The sequence below is a fragment of the Simochromis diagramma genome, unplaced genomic scaffold (assembly GCF_900408965.1).
Source record: "Simochromis diagramma unplaced genomic scaffold, fSimDia1.1 OVJJ01000604.1, whole genome shotgun sequence".
Classification (NCBI taxonomy): domain Eukaryota; kingdom Metazoa; phylum Chordata; class Actinopteri; order Cichliformes; family Cichlidae; genus Simochromis; species Simochromis diagramma.
The window spans coordinates 4,497,570-4,524,996 of NW_024387416.1; the positions used below are offsets into that span (position 1 = coordinate 4,497,570).

Below are 27,427 nucleotides of genomic sequence, written 5' to 3' on the forward strand. Positions count from 1 at the left end.
CTGGTTTAGATAGAAAATCTGGAAATTGATTGAAATAATGATATGTCAAAAGTCTAAGAATTAAAGAATGGAAGTGAGAGAACTATTGAAATTTTGCTATTGCTATTAGCTTTTGGTTGCTAGCTTTTATCTTTATGTTTACTAGCACCTCCAAAACTTCCCCATATCAGCACATACGTATCTCATCTTTCATTGTCTAAATGAAATCAGTCTCTGTGTAATCTTCTGTAAAACTACAACATTTCTAGTGGAAATTATTTTCAACAGAAACTAGGGGGAGTTGCTTTACAGCTTATGCAAACCTGAGTTAAGCTAATCACGCCTCTGTTTGTAACACCGCAAAACTTCTTAACTTGATTTAACAAGTTGTCAAAGTTGATTTAAAAAAGTATTAATAGGGGTCATGATATATTAGCATTGATGACAATCATGGCATCTAAAAATGAATCAGTACTTACAGATAATAATAATAATAAGATATTAATACTGAGAATATTCTAGCATTAGCAACTATTTTTTGACACTCTAATATACAGTCAATGGCCATGTCATTGAATACACTTTGCTAGTCTTGGGTTGGATAACAACAACTTGTTCAAAACATTCCTCAGAGATTTTGGCCCATATAACATAATAGTAGCATCACACATTTGCATCCATCCCAAAGATGCTCTATTGGATTGAGATATCTGGAGACTGTGAAGGCAATTTGATTACAGTGAACTCATTGTCATGTACAAGAAAGCGTTTTGAGACCATTTGAGCTTTGTGACGTGGTGTGTTATCCTACTGGAAGCAGCCAGCAATCATAATGGAAAGGACATAGTCAGCAACAATCCTCAGGTAGGCTGTGGTGTTAAAACAATACCATTTGATTGGCTGATTGGATAGTTGCGTTGAGTAGTTGAACAGGTGTACCAAATGGGATGGCCAGTGAGTGCAGATGATGTTGTACCTCAGTACTGGTTATTAGGCTGTATACCATGTATAAGAAGGCAAAAGTGTATAGCTACTACTGTTTTATAAAATCCTGCTTATTATTAAATGCCAATGAACCTGTTCTTTGTATATGGTTTTAGAAAGTTATTTGAATCGTGATAATCATGTGGTGGAAATCTGATATAGTCATGACTTCCAAAGCTTAGACATCAATGGGATTGGGTGCTGCTAACCTGATAATTAGCCATCTCAATCAGCTGCTCCATGTCTTTATCCGGGTGCCTCTGCTTCAGCTCCTTTAGCGTCCTTGCCATGTCCCTCCTAGCCTCGTCCTCATCGTCCTTTGCTCCTCCATCCTCCATCATGCCTCCATCCATCCCGCTGTGACAGTTCAGCGCTATCTGTCCGTCCAGCTCCAGCATGTCCATCTTGGTGAAGCCCCCTGGACCCAGCACTCCACCCCCTCCTCCTCCATCCATGCCTAGCCCTCCATCAGCCCCACCCTCTGTCTCAATAATGATTCCCCGATTCTTGTCGGCACGGTAACGCTTGCGGACATACTTGTAAAAGAGAAGGCGGCGGTCGGCCACCCAGGCCTGGACCACGCAGAGTGGGAAGTAGAGGAAAGTAAGCACTGCCTCCCACACCTGAATGAGAGAAGAGATGTGATTAAAAGCGTTTCTGTTTTATTCTCCTCCTCTTATTTCATCCCAGTGATTTCTTTCTTTAAACTTCAGCAGTTTTTACATAAAACTGTCCTCACCTCCACCTCTCCAGGGGAAAAGACACTCAGAATCAGGTAGAGCCAGATGTAGGCGAAGATACTCCAAGCCGCCGTGACAAAAAACACCCGAAGGTGTTTGATTTTGCGCGTTTCTCCGTCGGGGACCACATACACACACAGAGCGATGATGACGAACATATTGAAGGCGGCGCTGCCCACAATGGTGCTGGGACCTAGATCACCAGCCTCAAAACCGTGACCGCACACCTGCAGTTGGAGGTGAAAATAAGATTACTGTCTTTCCATTACATTCTCTATCAGTTAATCTGACGTGTAGCCTGCAGGCTCATGTTGCACTGACCTCAATAACAGACAGCAGTATCTCGGGGGCACTGGAACCCAAGGCCATTAGAGTGAGATTAGAAACAGTCTCATTCCAGATTCTCACGGTGGCTGTGGTGGTCTCACCATTCGACTTCTTTATGGTGATCTCCTTCTCCTGGGAGGTTATCACCTGGAGTGGAGAGGGCGTAAAGAAAGAAATAATATTGGATTTATTAGTTTTATACAGGTTACCTATTAGTGGTCTAATATCAGTAACTTATAGTGCAATCTAATAACAATTCAAAGAATATTCATTGACTTACCTCTATAGAAGACATGAACCGGTCCGCTATAATGCTCATGCCCAGGAACATGTAGATGAGTGCTACAAAGTAAACAATGGCTCGTGCCACTTTATCTCCTACAGAGGGGTTCTGAGGGTTCCAGACAGGCAGCACCACTCCTGCAATCAAAAGAAAAGATAAAGGTGGAAAAAGGTCAAATCATTTTTCAGCAATATCACAGGGAATATTTGGTTGCAACAGAGTTGTGTAATCATTCTCCGCCTCTCTAATCCTATAAAGCCTGCCACTGTGAGGATGTTGTGGACACCACAGAGGCAGCATAACCTCATTAAAGATTATTGTAAGTGGGAAATTTTCTATATGGTCCCATTTGTCCTACTAAAACTTAGTGGAACTGTTAAAGTTAATGAAAGCATGAAAACTTACCCCAAAGTGATCAACGTTCTAGATTTGTGGCATTAAATTGACATATTTCACTTTTAACTCACCGGTGGCACATTTTTGCTCATCTGGCAGACCTTTCTGATGCCTGATGTGAGACTGTCGTGAATATTCTCCTGACTTTATTTCACTTTCATAGACCATTGACACCTAGCAAATATGTCCCTTCAATGTTACTTGCACATCTGGACAGGACATATGGAATGGACGATGCTGTTATAAGAAGTTATACTACTTGGTTTAGAATAATTAAGTGGTGTCATAAGAGAAATACACAATACTGTGCAAAATGTTTGCGTCATGCCTCATTTTTTAATATTTTGCTAAGAAAATGTGCAAAAGTATATAAAACAACAGCACAGTTCATGCGATTCTAACAAGCTCGACAGTTATAGTTCTGCTTTAGTTCTCCAGGCTTCTAGAAGGACATCCAATGCTCTTCTTTGGCTGCTGGCTGCTTTTTGTTCTGTTCACTGTCAGGATGATCCAACACTGCTTCAAAAATGTTGAGCTCCATACGCTGAGGCGGTGTTCCCTAGCATGTTAATACTCCATAATCAGCGAAGGAGAAAATGTGTTGAAATGTGTTGAGTGTCAGGCTGATCGTCATGTTTATCGGTTCTCCTGATTGCAGAAACTTGGCTGGTACACAGGCAGCCAAACTAGAGGCGTAACCCATTTTATTGAACCCTCTCAGTTCACTGCACTCACTGAGAGGTTTACATGCAGAAGTCTAATCATGTCAGTGCTTCTTTACTTCTTTACAGTGCTTCTTTCACATTAAACTGCAGTTTTCTCACAGACCCACCTTCCTGACAGGGGTCTCCACCAGAGGAACAGTTTTTCTTTCCGGCACCTGCACTGACCGATCCAGGGCATGACAGCAACAAAAAGAAGGAGAGAAGGAGGCAGAGAAGGAAAGAAGAGGGAGAAAAGTGGAAAGGGCGGAGTGAGTTGAGAGAGGACGGAGGCTTAGACATGGCTGCCGGAGCCATTTCTGCTGATGTGGACCTTCACTGGACTCTACCGAGTTGTGCTCTGGGTCAGCTCAGTGTAGGTCGATACCTAAAACCTGGAGACAGACAGAGAAAGGGTGGATTAAGTACTTCACTGTTCATTAACACCTATTTATGAATTTTCACACGAACTGTTTCAGTTCACTTAATTGTATTCAGTATGAAAACAACTGTTAGGTGTCTTCAATTAAAATGTTCTGAAATCCTGCGCTGTGTTTCATGTGAGGAAAACAGCTCAGGTGAGCTGTCAGCGAAACCTTATATGTGTGACGACTTTTTTTCTTCCTAGAAGTCAATAGAACATAGTTGCAAAGTGCTTTACAATGCATTTGAACAGATACAATGAAATGATAAAGCAATAAAAGCAATAAGGGAAAGTCATTACTTAAAGAGAAGTTTAAGAAAGAGTCTGTAGAAGTGCTGTAAATGATGATGCACTTGTAGCCAGCATCTGTAATCAAGTTAAAACAATAAAGCTGAAGCAGATGTAGCCAGCTGGAGCTGCTCGGGAACCCAGATGAAAAAAATCAATCACTACAGAACAGTCAATAGCAGCTTCGAAGCAAAGCAGACAGTAAGAACTTGGAGATTGTTACACAGTTACATGTTCCATTGCTAAAATATGAATACAAAAACTCTATTTTGATAATAAATAATTAACAAAAGCACCCTTGGCAAACTGCAATCACAGACGATGGTTGTGCTTTTATGAGAACACAATCAATTCTAGTCAGAATCAGCCCTGGAGAAATCCACAGGGGACGTTTTCATTGCAGGAAAAGAAATCAGTAACTTTTGTGTCTCTTTCACATCGTGCTTGGCTTGTTTGCTGTCTGTCTAGTACAATGATCAGCATGCTCCGTGTATCCCTACCATCAACAAATTGGCTGGTTCATTTACTCTTTTAAAGACACCAGTTACAGTGGACAGAGTGGATGGCCCCAGAATAACTAACATCCAGGGTCCTTTAATAAAACTGTTCTACAGACTCTTTTCTGCATTAAACAGTCAAATCTTATATGAGCTCTTAGCTACGGCGCAGGTTACTTTTTTCAGGAATTGGTGTAGACCAAAACAGAGCTAAAATCTAAAATACTTAATTTAATAAGTAGATAGCCCCAAAGAAGAAATGTTTGCCTTGCCAGGTTTGCAATGTGACATTGTGTTATTGCTGTTTACTGTCTCTACACTGCTCTGCATTTAATCATTCTTCTCTCACCCACAGCCAGTTGTGCCCCGCCCTGACACTGGTTCTGTTGGAGGTTTCTTCCTGTTAAAGGGGAGTTTTTCTTTCCTACTATCACCAAGTGCTTGCTCATATATAGGGGTGGTCTGATTATTGGGGTTTCTCTGAATTATTATAGGGTCTTTACCTTACAATATAAAGTGCCTTGTTGTGATTTAGGGCTATATAAATAAAACTGAAGTGCATTAAATATCTCTCGCCAAAATGGATCAATCCATCCCTGCAGGTTTAAAGATTGCAATTTCACACCCTGCTATAGAAGACCGAACAAATAAAACTCTGAATTTGAATGTAGAAACATTCAGCACTGATTCCTTTAAATTTGGGCATTCTCCATCGATTTTTTCTGTTTCCACCATTGGCCTTGATTGTAGTCTTTCATGTGTGAATCTTGAATCTTTACACGCAAGTTACTGCAATATTTAAAACAAAGAGCAGCTTTAAATGCCGCTCTTTGCTGCACATTTCTCTGGCAGCAAACATAAGCTAAGCTGGAAACAAGCAGTCGACAGCAGAGATACAACAGCAATCTGTTTTTGTGACGAGGAGTACAAGTGACTGTTCAGCGTGAACGGTTTGTGAGGGAAAATGCACCAAAACAAAGGGAAGCGAAATGGTTTGACCAGGCAGCGTTAGGTCAAACAAGTGCAAACGGTCATGGAGACAGACACGCACACATGCACCAATACACAAAAAACACCCAAATGCACAAACTGTGTCAAGCACCCTCATGGTGCAGAAGTTCCTGGCCTCGTACTGACATCCTCTCAAGCAAACACAAACACGCTCCACTCTCTGGGTTAGTCCACTCTGGACAAATAAAAACTGCTGACCCTGTTTTTACACACACACCTATGCACACAGAGCCGTGGTTAGTCATGAGTCGTGACATTAGCGTCAAGTTGCTGACCCTGTCTTAATCTATCTTCCAGGGTCTCGCCGCTCTGACAACAACCTGTCACTTTAAGTCACTTCTCTCCTCCGCCGTCTTCTTCTAACGCTCCCTTTTCTTTTTCAGTATTTATTTTTTGTCCCTTTTAACCAAAAATGACTTCACTCCTGCATTGCAGCATGCTTGGTTTTGTTTTCAGTGGTCACATCTCAGGATTATGTTTAGAAATCATGTACGTCCTCCTGGTACTAAAATGTGTTTTGGCAACTCTGTGCACACGTCTCCAGGGAGGCATAAGATAATCTGAGGGTCTTTATCTTGGTTAGGCACGCAGTCATTGCATTAGACGTGAATATACTTCAAACTTGCACACCTATGCGTTCTTCTGCATTGAAACAAAGTTCATGCATTACCCATAATACACTTTGACCACTGACAGTTTGATTCGGGTGTGTTATGCATGTAAAACCTATCGTAGCCTTGAGCTGATAGCCTCAAGCAGAGATGAGATATTGGGGAAGCTCACTTTTTTGTGCACTCAAACTTTTTTTCAGTTTCTACTTGTAGTCTTCAGCACCGACTCCTTGCGGCTGTTTGTCAGACTTCACACCACTCTCTCTGGAGCAACAAAAAGCTTTTTCTTTTTTAAAATTTGTTCACAGGCTTAGATAAAAGTCTCTGTTCAGATCTGTATACATTCATGTGCAAAATCCTTTAACTCCCTTTATCATTTCTGCTTCATAATGTCCTTTTGTGTTGCAATACGCCGTGCGCCCAGAGCCCTCCCATGTTAAATGGTCCAAGTTTACAACGTTAAAAGCATGCACATTCATTGCATGTTAGGACTTCCAACTCCTCCAGGCAGGAGATAAGCTAGCAGGCTAACAACAGCACAAACAGGAGTAGCTCACATCAGCAGCTGGTCTACCGATTTCTGACAACATATGAAAATATGAAGATAAATTTCTATTCAGTAATAGTGAGTGGTATATTTTTGTTTCTAGATTTTTCACAGTAGTAGTTGGATCATTTTAAATCATAATCATCGCGTTGCTGCTGAAAAGGTCCCTAAAGTTAATTTCTGATCCTTTATTTCCTGTTTTTCTCTTACTTGCTTGATCTCCTTTTCCATCTCCCTCTCAGCTTCGTTGTCAGTCACCCACGCCTCCTGCACCCTCATGTCTCCAAGTCAATGTCCTGTTGTCCTCTGTCTCTCTCTCTCTCTGCCCACATGGACTGTCACCACTTCACGTCTCAAGCACCTCTCAATATCCCCCGCTCAACCACTCTTTCACACCTCCTTTTAGTTCAACATCCCTGCTCCTTTTATATCATCCTGATCGGTAAACAAATCTAAAGCTGTTACAGCATAAAATATCTACACCAGTTCATGCTGGTGCAAACACTGGTAATGGAGGGAATTATGGGTAAAAAAGTCCCCTTAGTCTTCTATAGATTTCAGCTCTATATGTCTGGTGAGAGCCTCTGAATGGGCTTTCACAAACACAAATGCAGGGGCTAAATGTAGAAATAAACGGCTGTGGCTTTATGTAGCCGTAGCTGAAGCTTACCAGCTCGATTTGTGTCAAGGTTCTTCTAATTTGTATTGAGGCTTTTGTACTTTAAAAAACGCTATTAGCCTTTTCCAGGGCTGAGTCGAGATGCTTTCTAATTTAAGGAGCATTCTCAAAGCAACCTTTAAGTGATAATGTGCAAACAGAGATGTCGGCACACAGATGAGAAAAGGAAAGATGAGCAGAATAATAGGAGATTGTACCGACTAAAGTAGGACCCTAAGAACATGTAACCCTCAGTCATCTTTATTACACCAGGAAAAAACACATTTATTGTTTGTTTTCCCAAAAGTTGTCCACTTAATGTTTATTACAAGGGGCTTTGTTCATAAGACCTAATACAAATTACTGGAGTATAAGCAGAGGAAAAATCGCATTTTTATTGTGTTAGTCGGATTTTCCTCGAGGCTTGAGGCCAAGTCCAAGGCTCCGAATGACTTCTTAACCCTGGTGCTTGTGTTTGTGCTGCATTTGTTCCTTATTCCCTCAAGACTTCGTGTAAGAACTGAATCATTCTGACTTATCACACACACAAAATGACCTCTTCTGACATAAAAGCAATGTTTGTGTGTGTGTAAATTAGAATATCAACACATGCACTGGCACAGAGACAAATACTCGGCTGCGCTGATTCACACACAAGCACAGACACACTCCTGCCAAATGGCTTTTTCTGCTTTCACTCAAGCCGACAGGTGTTCGTGTGAACTTAGGAATGTGTGAAAATACCAGTAAATTTGATCATTGTTTGATGCTTGTTGCAACAATTGGACGCCACTGCAATTACAAGGATGAAAGGACTACATGGTCTACATTTTTCATTAAATGCCATTCAGTGTTTGCACACTTTGTAATCAGTTCTCTTTACAGGGATTCAGCATGCAGCGGTAGACTCTGCTGTTCCTCCAGACTGCCTTTGTACATACATTTTTTTTTTTGCCTGTCCTGTTTGGCTCTTTTGCCATCAGAATTATTGTCTAAAGACGAAGAAAGATGCCCAACGGATTTACTTTACCAAATTGACCATCCCAGCCTTGCCGTAATGGTCTATTTGATTCACCTTTTATTGTTTATTTTATTTATTTTTTATTTTCACTTGCTAGATACGGGACAGACTTGAATGAGGAAAAGAAAAGGGAGAAAGGAAGAGGGGGAAAAACAGCAGAGAAGAGGGATGGGGATAAAGGGCAAAAAAACAAAAACCAACTAAATAAGCAGACAAAAAAATACATATATCAATCACCTGGATCACCTGTTGAGAATGAAAAAAGAAAACAAGCAGAAGAAAACGAGAGCAATACAATAAACAACATCACGATGACCTATGGGAATATAACAGTAAATACTAAATATTAAACATTATTGTGCAGCACGTAATATCGACAGCGCACAGTGTGCTTTGAGGTAGGAGCCAAAAAGGGTGTCGTTTGTGGGTGTGATCACCCGTGTGTACACCTGTGAGCATGGACGCGCTTGTATTTAAAAGGTTCCTTCATGTAATGATCTGCTAGAGGGTGTGGGGGGGCCACAGCCCCGTCCTCCAGGGCATGAAGCAGGTATGGAGGAGATCAAGACTCCAGACATCCAGAGGCCCCCAGAACACAAGAGACCAAGGAAGACCAACAGAGGGGCAGCCGCGCCACTGTCCCAGAAAGAGCTGAGGAGAGCCCCAGATGAGGGGTCACTCAGCAGCCGCGGAGCAGAAGCCAGGGGGAGTTGCAGTGACGCGCCCGTGAGCTCTGCCAGCAGCCAGCCGTGCCAGAGTCACGAGCCCCAGGCCGAGAGGCCGAGGGCACCCCACCCCCGAAGTGGCCCGAGCGAGCCCCAGGCTCCAGGTCCCGATAAGCAGCCACCAAGGAGTGAGCCGCTGTGTACCTGGACGCCCATCCCCGGACACAAAGAACCACCAACGCACCGATGTCTGAGGGCGTCTGCCACTGGCAGGGGGAGTGGTGGGGGGAGATAGGCCTCCATACCTTGGAGGACCCGGGATGTCCCCAGAGAGGTGGCGTCTGATACCCGACCTGACATATAGACACAGACATACAGGCACACACAGATACAAACATCCATTCCCACCCTCATGCTCTCATATGCAATTACTCAACACTCAACCAACATGGAGACAGACATAGAGAGACACTGTACCCCAAGCGTACTCTAAGCCCCAGGTCTAGGTACCCTTGCCCCAGGAGGGGGAAAACTGCACCCAGACGCAGGTGGTGTTACCCTTTTCCCTGCATTGGAGAGAAGCAGACCGCCCAGCAGCAGGGAGGCCCCACACTCCAGACCCCAGTCGGACGGCCAACTTAAAGGTGACTGTAAACACTGTAACACCGCCCACTGCTTTGTGAAGTTCTCTTTTAGAAGCTGAACATTTTTCTGTCACATCTGAGATCTTGAAACCAGACATAATGAGCAACGGGTGGATCTGACTGAGAAAACAAATGGTGACCTCTTTATCATTTATTTTACTCCAAGTGGGCACAAAATGTATAAAATGAACATCATGTTGCACTGAGTAAGACTTCAAACTAGTAACGGAGATCAAACCAGTCAAGAAAGTGTTTACTGATGGATGAAAGGAACCAAAGCCATTTTCTCCTTGACTTCTACACGACTTCTTTTTGCAGCCAATGAAGTCGCCCCCTTCTGGCCATTAGGAAATTTTATATAAATCTCACTTTTCAGACCCGGAAGCTATATCCATCTTTTATAGAAATAGCAATTATCTCTCTTATAGAGTGCTTTGACTGCTCTGTTTTAGTAGTCAAGGGCTCATCAGGAGCAACTCAGGGTTCAGTATCTTGCCCGAGGAAATTTTGCATTACAGACTAGAGCAGCCAGGGATTGAACTACCAACCTTGTGGTTAGCAGATGACCTGCCTTACACCCAAGCCAGAGTTACACTGCCACGACCATCGTCTTCATGCAATAATTTGCAACCGGGTCAACTCTTTTAGCGATACAATTGTACAATCTACATTTTTAACGTTGTTTGAAACAAGCAAACAACACAGTTCCTGTTCTATACTACAATCAGACAGATCTAAGCAGATACACCTGTTGTTTGTTCTTTTTGCCGCTTAACTATCAGAGGACAAAATCAAACCACAGGGATGGACAAATTAACCAGCTTTAAGTAGAGAGACTGGAAGATTAGATGAAGGCAGACAGCCTTCGTGTTCACACCCTCTCTAAAGCACGTCACAAGCTTCAGCCCGCTTAATGGAAGCAGCGAGACAATTGACTATGATTGTCGATTCGCATCAGCTGTCTTTTGTTGATCTGCCTTTTTTGACAGAGCACATCACAACAAATAGACGCACATGCACACGGACGGACACAGACACTGTTGTGTTAGGAACAAATGACATTTGATTGAACCGGCTGCACTGGTGTCAAGCTCCCCTTCTCTTCAGTTCTAAAATTCCTTATTTTCACATAGCTAACACAACCCCAGCTAAACACACCACATAATATTTTGTTTAAATAATGAGCCAAAGTGGTATGTCATCAAAAGCAGCCGTGAGAAAAGGTGCTTTGCTGAAATGTGAGGGTTGTGTGGCAGTACTTTAATATGTTGCTGCTCTTTCAGATAAAAGCTTTATACAAATACAACACAGAAGTGGCTAGACCCAGATTTATGTACTCTCTGGAGGACTGCAAATATGCATTTCATTGCATTCTCTATTTGCTATCTCCCTTTAAATCCCAGGTCATGTCTTGGTTTTATGGCACGGCTGTGGTGTGTGCTTTTTTGAAGGTTAGAAAGAAAGCCGATGTGTGGTATGTAGATAGAAATATTACTTGTCAGGATGGGCATTTTTATCTTCTCATCTCTTGCTACCTTTATTATGCCACCCCTCCAGACTCGTCCGCATCCTCCTTGTTATTAACTTTTACTCGCTGTTCATATAAACAGCTTCATTCTCTTTCTTGCCAGACCTGAGGCTTGCAGGTATAATTATTGTTAAGCATGCAATTTATATACTGAACTCAGTTTCTATCGCTATCAACAAAGTCGCCCTACCATGAATGATGTCAACGTAAAGCTAAACCACAGTGCTGTTTAAAGGTTGGGGTCACAGTTAGTGACATCTATCTGCACCTTAACTACTTGAGTGTTAAGGGGGGCGTAAGACTATAAGATTTTAATTATACGTTTAAAAGAAAAAATGGATGTGGATACTAATCATATATAACTTCAGAAGAAGCCTTATCGTGCAGAATGAGACCTCCTGGTAGGTTTTCGTTCAAAAGATCTGGAGTTGGTTAGTTAGTTAGGATAAATCTGCCTTTATCTTCATTAGGACTGAATATAAAAACAGATCAATTTTCGGATATTTTCTTAAATCTGATAAGCCTTAAGCCTTTGTTGCAGATCTTTCTGATATTGCTGACTGTATCTCCTTTCAGTCTGAACTTCACGTTTGTGCATTCTCCAAAAATGGAGTTATATACAAACCAATGCTAATATTATTGAATCTCACTTTTCACAATCTTTTTCACCTCTTGAATCTATTCTTTCATTTTGTCTCAAACAAAAGTGTCCTCACTTCTTCACAAAGAATGACAAAGAGCAAGAAGAATCCACCATAACTTGGTCTATTTCTTTAGAGTATTTGTGTTTATGGTTGTATGTGCATGGATTGAACTCTTCAAATTAACTGGTGCCGTGCTGTGCTGTGCGCCAGAGTTTACTGGGTGTAAATGGGTGCGGTGTAAATATTGTGTTTGTGTGAAAAATAAAATGCATGCATGACTGATTATTGGCTGAGTCAAGTTCAAGGCTTGCAGGGAAAGAGGTAGAGGGGGTTTGGCGGCAGGGTGGAGGGGTGACGTGGCAAGACGGGGAAGTATGCAATAAGACCGAGAGGCGAACCCAGGAGGTAGTGGTCACATTGGCCTGAGGGACATGTTGCTAGAACAGCTTGGTTTCTCGGTAAGGACAAGATTAAACGTAAGATGAGGATGACGCAAGTGGGGAGCAGGGGGGTGGAACGGAAGAGGAGAAAGCAGAAAAGCGTGCAGGGTAATAAAGATGATAACCCAAGAAATGAGGAGAGGAGATGAAAAGAGATGTAGAAAGTCATGGAGAAAGAGAAGCAGAGTGTGTGTGGCTCCGAGATTACAGCTATCGAGTGGCTGAAGAGCTCATGGGATGCATAATTAGGCAGATTTAAGGGCAATAGTGAATGTGCCCTACTGGGCCATGGATACAGCTGTCCAAGCATGTTAGAGAATGTTGTAAAGTGCTCCACATTCTCCAGAGCATGGTGCAGATTTTAAAGTGATAGTAATGCACGCTGAATGGAAAGAAGGGACACAGGAAGCCTCTAAATAACTTTATAAGTCACCGTAAAGTGTTGCACATGCTTCAGCGAGCTTTGGATTAAAGATCCGTGTGTCCGTGTATCTGTATTTCCAAAGAGGATAATGACTGGAAGCTAGCCATTAAATCCATATTCTGGGTTTTGCAGTGTTATATTCAACTCAATGCATTTATAAAATGAATGTATGATTCAAGCTCGGATCGGAGGAACTGTAGCTGTGATTGAGGACGGTGCATCCACAGAGAGAAATGCTGCATCAAAAGTATTTGCAATGCTCACAAATGCATCCCACCGGATCTTACCTATTCCTCATCTGCCTTCAGTTGAGGAGAATGACACGAAAACTTGTAACAGTGAATATCTGAAGGCAGGTCACTACAGACCTGTAATGTGAAAAAGGTGTAAACGGTTAGCCAATTATTTCTTGAAGTGGGATCTCAGCAAAACGACAAACACTGAATATGTATTTTTAAAATCAAATGCAGATGGAGACGCGTTTATCTTTGAAGTTTATCTGCCCAAATACTTCACAGGCCAACAGCTGCAGGCGTTCAGGAGAGTTTGTTAGTAAGTCGCTAAGGGTGTGCATGTGTGTGTGTGGTCAGTACTCGTCTGGTCACTCAATGTTTCTCCTTACAGGAGTGTGCTCAACATCGAGCGGCCTTAGGCTTATCCATCACCCTGAGGACAAACGCACACTTTTATACACACAATCTTGTTTTCATGACTTCAGAGGACATTACATTGACTTATATTCATTGTCTGTTGAGCTGCTTGAACCTGAACCATGTCTACTTAACTTAACCTTAACTGAAATCTATTCGTCCTGAACCTTGAAACATGTCTTCACCTTAGAATTTAATGGTTTGTACTATGGGTGCTTGGCTTTTGTCCCCATTAAAGATGAGTCCCCAGAATGAGACAAACACATTTAGGTCCCCACAATGTAACTAATACCTGCGCTCACACTGGCACACTCATGAGACCCATAAGCTGACACAAATTGGAGAGATGTTCTTGTACATATATCAGTGTGAGATGTCGTGATTTATAGCAATTGCGCCTATGGCTGAGGTCAAAAGGTTAATCAGAGACAAAGCAAGCTCACGTGCAATCCCATGGCTCTTGGTACAACTTCTCTCTTTCTCCTTTACTCTTACATTTATTCTGCTTGCTTTATCTGTCAAAAAAGTAGTGATATGAATTTAAAAACAGTTCCTGTTTTTGTCATGTGGCTTTATGGTAAGTGGGGGGGGTTTTTTTGGCCTCTGAATAATTTAGGAAACTGGAGAAGGTGAAGTGAAGTTCATGGGTAGAGCAATCTTGGCATTTTTTGTACTGCCAAAAAAAGAGCACCGTACAAATCTCACCACAGGGTATCGAGTCAGTGTCGGTTAATACTATCCTGCCTGAAGTGGCAAAACATCTCCACTCTCTTCCTTTTCCTTTATATTTAATTTTGTTTGTTGTAGTTTTTATTGTGGTCCAACTCTTGCTGTTACATGTTGTTATGCCACATAAGACTGCGTAGACTAGAAAGATATGGGCCTGCAGTCCAAGTTCTCACTTTCTGTTTCCTTCCTCACTATCTGTTCCCTTTTCGCTTTGCTGCGTAACATGTGAAACTTTGTGTAGGCATGAACATGAGCCAAATAAGCTTAAAATGGTTTTAATGGGCTGTGACATTAATACAAGAAAAGATGATGCATGATATGATTATGCTTGCTGTGTGGGGGACTTCTATGTCCATTTGGGTGTTTGTGGATGTTTTTAAAGTTAGTTCGTTGTCCTACGTTGTGTGTGTCAGATGCGAGAAGCACTGAAGAACTTCGGAGGAAATTAATTTGTTTGAATGCATAAATAAGGCTGATTTTTGCCAGTGGCAGAGGTGGCCATGCATATTCAGTATTGTGTGTGAGCGTGTGTAGCTAATCAAGCAGCATGCAAAAAGTAATAATATGCAGCTGTGATTTTCTAACTTTTTTTGCTCCATAGATGACTTTTTAAGTGAAATGCAAATTCAGATATCACAAGGAGAGTTAACATCTTTCACTGTAATTCTAACTGTATAACTACCAGTGTAGTTAATGCATCCTCATCCCAGAGCCAGAACTGGTGACTTAACACATGGGCCTTCGCAATATTGTATGCAAATTTTAAAGAGGTCTTAAGTCTGCATTAAGGTCTAGGAGGAATTTTACAAGTGTCACGATCTGACGGAGAGAGGAGGTGAACCCAAACGCAGACGCCTGCGAGAGTGATGTTGAACAAAAAGCGAGCTGTTTATCAAAGGCTGGATGATAATACAAATAGAAGGCAAAACAAGAAACCAAGACTTGACTAACTAACCAAACTGGGCAAATTAAAACAAAGTTAAAACACAAAACACAGAGAAGCCAGAACGTGAGACCTGGATGAGAGAACTGAGAAACACAATGACACGACAGAGTCACACAGGCGACACGGGGTGAGACAAAGACACAAGAGGAACCTCACAGAGAAATAACCATAACGTGGGAAACCCAAAACACTCAGAAATATAGGAAGGACTAAACTTGAGGTTAAACTGAAACTTAAATCATCATAATATAAAAGAGTCAGACGGGGGTTGCTCTCCCATTCGAGAGCTCTGTGTTTGAAACTTTCTTTTGCCAAAATATGTCCCTGCAAAACAATAACTCATCATAGAGTCACAGCAAAGAGCACCAAAGGATTTCTTATGCTATGAGATGCCGGTCAGTGCCTTTGACAAAATATAACACATTAGATATTACTTGCTGAGCTACTGTATACAAACATTTACTGAATGGTGCTGGTGCCTGGTAGTTTGGACAGTATTGGATAACAGTGGGAATTTAAGAGGTGCAAAATTTTTTATTGCAATAGTCAATAGTTTTAAATACTTATAATGTAATATAATAGTTTATAATAGTTAATCTAATGAACTTTTCTCTATTTCTAATCACGGGAAACTATTCCTAATCAACAGATTTGACAATGTTTTTTAAAGCGCTTCCTTCTTTATAAAAGAAAGCAGCAGCAAAATGCAGAGTTACAATAAGATGCTTTTTTTTTGCCATAAAGATATAAAAGGTTAGAATAAATGGTGTTCATTTTACAAAGTGTGTCACCAAGAATACATGCTTACATGTTTTCTGTCTTGTCTTATCTTATCTTAGTTTAGCTTAGCTTACTTTAGCTTGTCTTATCTACATGCCCAACTGAGCACATGCTGATATGAAGCTGCAGTAAAAGCTGAGGCGGGTTCAACTTTCTTTCTTTTTTTTTTTTTTTTGCGGTTTTAGATGAGTGAACAAACTAACTCCATTAAAATGAATAAATGAGATGAATGTCTTCAAGGAGAATTAGCTTAATGTGAATTTTAAATTTTGTGGCTAGTGGTCAAAAGTCTACTGGGCTTTTTGCTCTCTGGTAAAACACATTAAGCAGCGACCATAAGAGAAAACAACATGACTTTTCCCATCTCAGACTGGGGCCATTTTGAATATAACATCAGAGCTGTAGACTACAAATACACAGCAAAAACTCAAAATCTTACCAAGTATTTAATATCTTATTTAAATATAAATACTTAAATATAAATACTTACTTAAATATTTAATATTTAATATCTAATATCTAGTCAAAATATCTCATCTCAGAATTTTCATTGGCAGATTGGCAGCTTTTTCCCCCTTATTTCAAGCAAAAGTATCTTATTAAGTATTAAGTGAAAAAAAATCTGCCAATAGAAGAAGTGAAAATTCTCCAGATCCAAGATGTACTGTCTAAAAACAAGTTACTATATCTCACTGAAATGTTACTCTGTAGCTAATTGTGTCTTATTTTAAGTGTGACAAAGTACAGTGACAAAATAGAAGTAACAAAGTACTTGTTTTTTGTTACTTCCCTCCTCTAAAGACTACCAGATGTGTTTTAAGATATTTGCATTACTGTTTAGCTTGCACAAATACCATTTAATATTTATACACAGCTCGCAGGCTGAGTGTTTTCATCCTCAGTAGATTTTCTTCGATGACCCTCACTTAATCTTGGTATTTTTTCTTGCTGAAATTTTTATTAAATTAATAGCAAGTTGGTTGGATGGTGGTGAAATGAAAACCCTTCCATTTAATTTAGGGGATTTTCACATACTTCACTGAAGAGGTATGTGCCACCCTGCCTAGACCTCCTACCCCTCCTTTGCCCGTGCCACTGTTGGTTGGTTTAATTCCCTGGTCTTACATTTGACTAATTACAGTGTCTCTTAAGAAAAGTGTAACCCAGGTTATTTTTGCTGCTTCAGTTTAAAATAATTAGAATTATTGCTTCCTCTGGTCTCTTATTGCTTTGAAAAGAGGACAGATATATGGATTGACTCATTAAATGTGCCTGCTGAAAATGTGGCCTTGTAGAACGGGCTGATTGTGGATCGCAAAAATTCCAATAATCAAACCTCTCGATTAACTCCCATTCTTTTCACAGGCTTGTTTGAAAGTTTTGGCATTTAGTTGTATGGTTACTTAACCAAAATTTTAGCCAAAATACAAAAACAGCTCATCCAAAAAATCTTGGATTTAACACTGCACTTGATAAAGGTCCAGTGATTACCGCTATATTGGGAGAGAAAATTAAATTACTAAACACTATGTAGTGTTTATAACACTGCTCATTTCTGATTTTTTTAGCATTAGAACTGGATTCTGTTAGATTAGAACTTGTGGCACAGTTTGACAACAAAATCCAGATGTGGTTTGTGTGTGTGTGTGCCAGTCACAGTGAAAATGTTACCACTGCACAGATGCAAGTTGGTCTTGTTTGCTTCTTCCTTTCTTTTCCGTCCTTCCTAATCACTTCCTCCCCTGCGTCTTTCTTTTGCTTCTGCTCACCTCCTGATCTTCTCTTTTGCAGTCTGTGTTTGTCATTACCTACGTCATTACTCATCCAATTTTTTTCTTTCATTTCATTCATGCTTCTTTCCTTCTGACTCACACCCTTGTCTGGTAAATCAGTGTATTTCTTTGCATGCAGTCCCCCTTTCCCCCCATCTTAGCCTGACACTCTTTCATGCAAGTAAACAACAGTTTTAATAAAAAGTGTAAAGAAAATCCTCTTGTCACTGTGAGCTTAGAGGATGCAGAAACAGACAGAAAGGGACACAGGTCATTTGCTTGTGCATGTATGTGTAATTGTCAATGGGAAGATGAGGATGAAGAGGGGAGAGAAAGCAACCGCAAGAGCAGTTATTGGTAGCTGCATTAATCCCTCCTGATCTCTCTCATATCCCTGAGTATTGGAGGATGCATCCACACACACACACACAGATACACACACATACATATATAAAGAATACCTGTCACTATACATCCATACACACAGTACATTTATTTGAACATCACACTGAGATGTGATTTTACTCCCTCTACTTCTTTTACATACTCAAAGAATGAGTGACTTTCTTCAACCCATGTGGCCAGAATAAGTTTGTTATCCCATTAGTCACTGTGGCAACAGCACCATGTGCTGTAAGGCAGCCATTTTCCACACTCTTCATGCTTCTAGTTGTCACTTTTCAGTTTCTATATATAGACATCTATTTTTTCCCCTCTTTCCTTCTATCATGAAACCTCTTACTCTTTGCTGTCATGCTTGGATGGACTATTGAATGGGACTATCACGCACTGGCACTGGGACTCTGGGAATAAGGAGGACCTTTAGGCTTCACCTACAAAAAAGGTCACAGAAAATGACCCAGGGAGACCAAAATTATATACAAAACCTTCTTTTCAGGCAGGACCATCAAGATTAATCTAAGGGAAATTTCTCTCATAGTAGTTTATAAAAAGCATTTATGTCTCTTTTCTGGGATTTTCCTGCTCTGTCATGTTCATGCATGGAAAGTCTGACATGGTGAGAAAAGCAGCAAGACCCTAGAAACAAATATACAGGTATCACCGAAGACTGATATGACAGCTAAGAAGGACACAACAAGAAAGGTAGAGGTAGAATGGAGGTGGGTTGCAAAGTAGCTTGCAGATAACTTCATGCACTACTGAAAGCCTATCCTTGATTTCTAAAGAAATATACGTGCTTTTGACAAAAAAAAAAAATGCATCTAAAAGAATTAGTGGTGCAACGGATCAAAAATCTCACGGTTCGGATCGGATCACGGTTTTAAGTCACGGATCGGATCAATTTTCGGATCAGTAAAAATAGAAAAAGAAGACAAAAATTCGACTCGCCATTTACTTATTTAGGTATTTTTTGCCTATTAAAAAACATTCAACTGAAGACTCATTCCACACACTTATATAAAAACAAATTAAGGTGCAATGTGGACATTATGGACCATGCTGGGCATCCTCTGCATCCTCTGCACACGGCCATAAACAACCAGAGGAGTCTGTTCAGTGAGAGGTTGCTTCTCTCAAAGTCAAGGACCAGCACACTTAAAAAGTCCTTTGTCCCACACGCCATAAAACTGTTTAACTCCTCTCTGGAGGGGAGATGGAGGGGAAACGGGGACAAAGGAGGGGGGGACAAGTAAGCTGTAGTGCCTTTTCACTGTGCAATAGTTTTTGTTAATATCCAACGGTGTAATAGACTCACAATACTTGAAATGTGCCGTTCCCTTGTATTCTTATTCCTATTTATCCCTTTTGTATACTCTGTATTTATATATGTGTATATATGGTATATTTCTGCTCACATTCTGCAACTTCTGTCGGTGCTGTGCTACTGGAAACTGAATTTCCCGGAGGAACCCACCCGAGGGATAAATAATCTAATGTAATCTATAGGGCAGTACAGGGCTTTGTATTGACCGCTCCACTGTGATATAACGTCACGGTCACATGGCTTTCCGTTGCCCTGGAGGTCCACCCATTTGTAGTTAGGGCAACAGAAGATGCCTGGGACAGTTCAGCCATAACTTTAAACTTCTCCTGCTCATACATGCTTGGAACGATCTTGTCACACTGAAGTGGACGCGCAACGGGATATCATAGCGTGGCTCAAGCATGTTTCATCACAGTTTAAACCCCTTGTTTTGCACAACGGCACATACGGCCTCCCGTCTGCAGCTAAACACCCCAATAGCTTTTGTAATAGCTTTAGCCCGGTCGGATTGGGCAGCAAAGGGCTGCTTAAATGCCGCAAACTCCTCTGCTCCTCCATTTGGATCGCTAGCTTTTGAGCTTTCCAAGCCCCTCGAAACTCACAATGTTCACACTGAAGCATCATGAGGGACTGATGTTAATTTTCACTGCTTTTTAGGTGGGTGGGCTCAACCCGTGAGGAGCAGTACATCAAAGTATAAGACATGACATTTCCTGTTCCCACTAGGTGGTGCTCTTACTATTCCTGACATTGGGCATATCAATGTGTTTAGGGCGGGACTCTTATCACGCCTGTGAAGTTTGGCAGAGATTGGACTGGATTTCTTATGAGTTAAAGCAATTTCGTTCTTCATGTTGCAACATCTAAATTCGCCATCCCCACCAAGGTCACGCCCTTTGACGAAAATTTACAGTTTTCAGTGTAACCCAAGACCAGCTCCTTAAGAGTTTCCGGGACAAATTTGATGTTGCTGGGGTCACTCACCTCTACACTGTACCCCAAAGTGTAAAACATGACATTTCCTGTTCCCACTAGGTGGCGCTGTCACCAGTGTCAAATATGGCAGTTGCAATGTGTTCAGGGGTGGAGCCTTATCACATGTGAGAAGTTTGGTCCAGATTGGACAATGTATGTGGGAATAAGAACAAATAAGAATTTCATGGCGAATGATGGCACCACAACCACGCCCTATGACGAAAACTCGGCAATTTAATGTGGCCCAAGTCTGTAGTTAAGACTGACCAAATATGAAGTTGATCTGATAACATCTCTAGGAGGAGTTCGCAAAGGTACAGTACCTGAAAATGACAATTGGCACGAACATGTCAACGTCAATTCAAAACAGGGGACTTCCTGTTGGGTTTCGGTCTATGAACCCCAGACTTTTTTGCTCGTTTTGCTATGTTACACATGTGCACCAAATTTTATTCATATAGCTCAAACTAAGTGATCATAGGACTTCATTTAACCATGCATAGGTGATGCTCTAGAGCCATTTTACCCTGCGAAACCATTACAATCTGTAAATTTTCACCAAAAAGTACTCTTGTATGCTGACACATTACTCTAATTCATCTGGTTTGAGTAATCAGCCTGTGCAGGATTCATTCTTATTTAAAAAATGAATAAATATAATAGTTATTGCTACAGTTAGACATCTCAGGCAGCCGCAAAGGTTCATATTTATGCACCTCTGTCTACCCTCAGTCATTTTAAAGATTCACAAAGCATCTTCATCTGCTGTGTGACACACTGAAAACTAGGGATGGGTATCGTTTAGGTTTTATCCGATACCGGTGCCAAACCAGTACTTTTGAAACGGTGCCGGTGCTTAAACCGGTGCTTAAAGAATGGAGAACACAAAATTGGTCCAAAAACCTCTCATGTTCAGGTGTTTTTTTGTAAAAAGATAACAATGTTAGCCTTTTCTGGAGCTATAGGGGATTTATGGCATCACTCTTGGCTGGAAGCAGTGCTTAAACAATGGAAAAAACACAAACTTTGTCCAAAAACCTCTCATGTTTAACTGTTTTCCACTTTTTCTTTGGTCATTTTAGCCTTTTTGGCCAGGGTGAAGGGAGTATCTGCCATCAAACAAGAGGACAGCCTCATGTAACTACGACGGTGTTTGTTAGTTCACCTTACGTTCATTAATGTAATAACGTGGTTAGCCTACTCAACGTAAATTACACACGAACAACATTAAGCTACTCACGCAGAGAAGAACGGCTGCTGCTGCCATCATCATCCGTCATCATTTCTGCTACACTGGCAGGGCTAGGGGCCAGGACTCTCCTCTTCGTGTTTTTGGGGGATGTTGCTAACTCCGGGTCCGATAACAGGCAACCCACCCGCAGTAGATGTGCACGGTGTGAGGTCTCACAGCAAGCTATCAAATACGCCGCATTTCTTGGCTTTTAAAAAAAACGCCATACGTCGCCAGGTGTTTCATCGGATTCGAGGTGTTACCTCCTTTGACAGTATCACAGTATCAGCTTAAAGCACTTGTTGCAGGCTGCTGAGTTTGCATATTTTGCTGTGAAGTACAGCCAGACTTTGACCGCTTCGCCTTGGGCATTTTTAATCTGTAGCTCTGCTCTAAAAGAACGTACGTACCTGAACCCGCCTACTATCCTCAGAAACGTAAAATGATTGGCTAGAATCTAAAGTGTATCACAGCTCAGGAAAAAAAAAGCACCGAAATAAAGCACCGAAATAAAGCACCGAAATGTGCGCTGCTTTTCGGTCTGGTTACTACCGTTTATGTCAGAACCGATACCGGTACCCATCCCTACTGAAAACCTCTTAATTTACTGTTGGAAAATTTTGCCGCTAATACTAAACAATGAAGAGGACAGCACTTATCTTGAGTGCGGTGCAAAAAGAGCCAACCTGATCATATAAACCAACCAGGTCATATAAATATAAAAGAAGGGATTATCAGAAGGAGGGACAAAACAAAACGAGAGTGGGGCTAGAGAGAGAACAGGCCTCTGCTGCTGTTCTGCTGTGGCATTACCACAGTGATTAATGGGATAGGGAAAGTTATTATCATTATCATTATGGGTATGAAATGAGTGGGTGATGCTCTTAGAATGTGTGTTTGTGCGCTGAGCGTGTGTGAGCCAGATAGGAGAAACCAGAGAGTAGTGTTAGCAGATTATTCACAAGGAAAACATTAACTAAATCAATTAGATTACAGGGGTTTCCTCATAAATTATGCTGTTAAGTGGGGATTACAATAACAGGCTGAAGCTAAGTTGCCATACAAACAATAGATATCCTAATAAAAATAAAAACAATTACTCTTAGTAAGTTTTGTGTAATGATTCCTTTTTAGTACGGGTGAGGCAGTATAGTGGTACTGACATTAATATTAACAATACACAGTGAATAATGTTGTAAATAAATAAGCTCAGTGGCGCTGAAGCAAATAAACATTGGTTTCCATGCACCATAAACAGACTCCCATCCAAAACAAAGATACCAGTTTGTGAAACTTTTGGATTCCGTTAAAAAAGCCAAAATGTTGGAAGGAAGTCTTAATAAATAGCATTTATTGCTTTAACATCATCCTTTAGACACAAAAATCACAAAAAAATAATATATAGTGGAATTATACTTCTGTTTTAAATACATCATAACCACAAACCCTTTCATTATCATTTACATACATAAAAAATGCCGTGACCACGCTATGACTAATCTGTCATGCACATTCTTGTTGATTTGTCTGAGGCACACTGTGCACAAGTATAAATGCTGCCCATGGAGTCAGCCACTTGTGTAGGCTGCATCGTAGGCTCTACATAGATTCAACGCGCTTGCAGCTTCTTCCACTTATCCAATTCAGGGTCATTTTGGGGGCTGCAGTCTATCCCAGCTGGCAGAGGGCAAGAGGCAGGGTACACCTAGTCACCAGTCTGTGGTAGGGCTAAAACAGGGAACCATTCACACATAGGGACAATTTAAGATCACCATTTCTAAATTGGCATCATTCCATGCATGTCTTCGGATATTGGGAGGAAGCCGGAGCACACAAAGAACCTTCTTGCTTAAAGTTGACTGTGCTAACCACCGCACCACCCAAGCTTCAAACTAGAAATCATGCACACAAATCTTTGAAGACATAATCATAATGATTTTAATAAGACGTCTGGAAAAAAGACTGTTTTTCTCAGACTGGTGCAGAAAAAACAAACATTTTAGACCCAGAACAAGATTTTGTGTACAAATCTCATTCTACTCTTTCTTTGCATCTTCTTCCTCCTACTCCTACAATAAATCATAAGTGATCTACATGTCCTGAAATACATCTTACACAACAGAGAATGATGGTGCCTTACTTCCTCGGGTTCTGGATTAAATGTCGAATCGTTTTTTCTGTATTTAACCCATCCTGAGCATTAGGAGCAGTGGGCAGCCACCATCTGCAGCTCCCTGGGACAAATTCCAGCTGTCAGACGGTGCCTTGATCAAGGGCACAATGATGGACGAGTTAACATGTTTTAGATGGTGGGAAAAACTAGAGCTCCCGGAGGAAACAGCACACAGTCTGCATAAAGAGTCCAAATAGTGACCTCACTTTGAACCCAAGACCTTTGTTGTCCTGAGGCAGCAATGCCCTGAGCTTCCATAAGTAGTTACATTCTCCTAGTTATGATAATTTTGCATTTACTTTACATCAAAAGCTTTTCACTTATATTAGAAGAGAAAGTAACGAATCTGATTGCATATTGCTAATATGCGGCACGCTATCAAACGCCTCATTTATTGCTCCAACGCTATTATATCTTCACCAAGGTGCAGGCAGTTGTCTGTGAATCCTGAAACGGTTTCTGTCTTTAGCAGCCAATTAACAGTTACTGCACAGCACAGCAATCAGCTCCACGCCAATGCAAAAGTAAACAGAACGTATGCAACCACGGGCTTTTCTACACGGTGTATTCTTGTTAATAAGTGTAGCACCATTTCAGCAAACACGGTCCTGCAGCTGCTTATTTTGCTGCAGTGACAGGGTGGGCAACGCAGAGCTCGATATATTTTTTCTCAGTATCTATTAATAATGTTTGCTCAGTGTTTAAAACTTTGTTCTACCACTAAATCCCCCCAGATACCGGGAACCAGAACATGCATCTCTGCTCGTAATCCTCATAAACCTGCTAATAAAGAAGCAGCAAAAAACTTCCCTGCTGTAATTATGCAATGGGAGGGGGGTTGACTGCTTTTGTGTGTCTGTGCGTGTGTGTGTGAGAGAGAGAGTGTGTGTAAGAGGGTGTGTGGGTGGAGAGGGAGCTTTCATATTTTTACTGTTGCACAGACAATTAAACATTCACATGCATGCAAATTGCAGCTATAGACAATGTGGAGTAGCTGGAATGAACCTTTACTGCTATTATGAGGAAAAGAATAGTCACTGTTCCCGCCAGCCTGAGTGGCTGCACACACACACACACACACACACACACACACACACACACACACACACTTCGACATCAGTTCAGATTTTCTTCACATATTCACACAGGCACAAACAGTAACTGTAAAATGCAAATGAATGTGGATAGACCTTTACTGCCACTGTTGTAATGACTAGGACAGTTAAGCAACGAGGTTGGCAAGACTTTTAACAGGTGCAATTAGCAGAGTGACTCACACTGACACACACAAACGTGCACACAGCAGCAGTGGCTTATCCGCAGATAAGCAAATCAAATCCACTTCGAGAATGGACTGCAAGGCCAAGAAGAGAGGGACAGAGCGGAGACAAAGGCACCGAGACAAAAAAAAAGGAGAGCGATTTGGATTAGGTGGTGAAAATTTTTCCAGGTTCTGCAGCCAATCAATTCGTGGCATCACCAGCAGAGTCGCCAGCAATCAGCATCTGAATGGACCTCGTTACCTCAAGGTCACACACCTCCCCAGACACACACACATAAATGAAACTAGACAGCAGTGTGAGAGATCGAGGGCACCGCACTATTTCTAGAGACGTACAATTTCAACATGCTGTCTCACTGTCACTTAAATTCGCTCTCTTCAGTTTCACCCTCGAATGCTCATCTTACAAACAATGTCAACAATCGTCTAAAGACAGGCAACAAAAAAGACTTCTACGTTCTTTGTTGTTGCCACACTTTGGGTCTTCTTCTCTGCACTCTGTCTTTATTGACTATTTGAGGAGCTCAGTGAAAGGATTAACCGGCTACTTGTGTGAGCATTGATTAGAGAAAAGCACGGAGCTTAAAGAGGCACTCATCTAGATGTTTCTAAGCCCGGTTTAGATGTTCGGTATTTTCATGAGAAGTTCTGAAGAAGCTTAATCACAAATCTGATCTTGCATCATGCACAAAAGAGCGGGATCACCGATTATTGTACTAAAAGAAACTCGATGTTGTGTTCCAAAGTGGCGTTGGACATATCCATCCATCGCGTTCGACTTGTCCAATGCAAGGTCACGGTTAGGCTGGAGTCTTTCCTATCTGCCATGTCACATTACAGCTTCAGCATTTAGCTCCAGTTTGATGACCTCCCCTGTACTTTTAATGATGAGTTTTGATACATCAGTATAGATGTGGTTTGATAGGCGTTACAATAATTTTTCCAGGGGTAGCTGGAGAGGCGGAGACCATTGTCACTAAGTATTCAAGGGTTCAAGGGTTACTCCTAGAAGGTTTTGCAAGGGATGAAGAGTTAAGGCACTAGTTGGAGGTCTGAGATGGAAGATGATCAATGCAGCAATGACATGAGACATTTGGTTCTGTTTGAGGGAAAGCTAGGGTTGGATAATTAAAAAAAAATACACTGCTATATATGAGAAAAGATATCTAGAATTAGACAGTAGTGGTTAGATCTGCTCACTTTCAAAGCTCTCTCTAACATGCAGAAAGACACAAGGACCGGTCAAAAAAATTAACACCAACCTGAAGTTTAAAGATAATTAAAATTCTGCGGCAACACTTGACAACCTGCCTTGTTTTGTGAAAATGAAATGCTAAGACAGTAATTGCTCTCGTCAAAGCCACCAGACTCCATTAACAAAAACAAGTTTTTACCTGGTAGGAAAAAAAAGTTTAGTGCGCCAGTTCCCTACAAAATAACACATTAAAACATCAAAGTCACTCTGTGGCATAAACTGTCCAACTAATCGAGGCCGCGAAAGATGAACAACTTACGAGTCTGGAAGAGTCGGCTTCACTTAGTTGTTGAAAAGAGCTTTTTGACAGCATGCAAGACAGTGAAAATGCTTTAATTCCATCTGGATTATTATTATTATTAGATGCTAAGATCATTTTTGCTGCTGAGTGCTGACCTATTGCCATTCCTAAACATAAGAAAAACATCATGGCAGAGTATCCATACTGCCCCGTTTAAATAAAGGACAAGGTTAAAGTGAAAGATGCCATACTCCCTGCATGTGGTGGTAAATCAACGAATATAGGCCTTTTGTTGTGCTGAGCTGAGACATTTAATGTAATTTAACGTGTAAACGATGCACGGAAGTAAAGCCGGAGTTGTGGTGTCTTATGTGTGTTTGGTCCGAGTTCAGAGAAGCCACTGACAACATGAATGAGACAGCCATCCTCTGTGTACCGCGCTAAAGTCCGAACCAGCTGACTGTTGCATCACCGGATCAACAGCAGGAGGCTTGCGGTGCACACATACATGCACACAATATCCTCTTTTCTCTAGGAAATCTTTTTTGTGAGAGATTTCAGAAGCATAAGCCCCATATGCTCAGAAACCTTCAAATCACCTCTTGATATTTTGCAGGAAGGAAGCTGGCAGCAGGAGCGACTGCTTTCCAGCTGTTCGGTGTGAAACCTCGAGAGGCCGCGGCTATAGGTGTGATCCAACCCAAATCAGCCGTGAGGCAACAACAAGGAGCTCTGGTTTGAGTGTTGCTGGGTAATTTCGAGCACATGTTTGAAGGTCTGGCTAAAGCCTCGCAAGAGGTTGTTTCTCCGACTGGAACAAGGTAATCAGCGTTTGACTCATTAGAAATAAATTCT

The 27,427-nt window shown here is 41.3% G+C and overlaps 1 protein-coding gene across 5 annotated transcripts in view; it reads right to left on the reverse strand.

Annotated features, from left to right (window-relative positions):
* slc8a4b (solute carrier family 8 member 4b) overlaps nucleotides 1-27,427 on the reverse strand; it is a 128,628-nt gene that overhangs the window by 65,351 nt on the left and 35,850 nt on the right. For 4 of the 5 annotated variants that reach the window (XM_040012179.1, XM_040012177.1, XM_040012176.1 and 1 more), the window contains 5 exons: nucleotides 3,542-3,805; nucleotides 2,311-2,450; nucleotides 2,025-2,177; nucleotides 1,703-1,930; nucleotides 1,173-1,586 (listed from right to left, as the gene is read on the reverse strand). In XM_040012179.1, the coding sequence (XP_039868113.1) occupies nucleotides 1,173-1,586; nucleotides 1,703-1,930; nucleotides 2,025-2,177; nucleotides 2,311-2,450; nucleotides 3,542-3,728 (1,122 nt within the window). In that variant the 5' untranslated portion in view covers nucleotides 3,729-3,805. Of the gene's footprint in view, nucleotides 1-1,172; nucleotides 1,587-1,702; nucleotides 1,931-2,024; nucleotides 2,178-2,310; nucleotides 2,451-3,541; nucleotides 3,806-13,099; nucleotides 16,345-27,427 lie in introns of those variants that run through there. The other variant, XM_040012180.1, reaches the window with a different exon arrangement.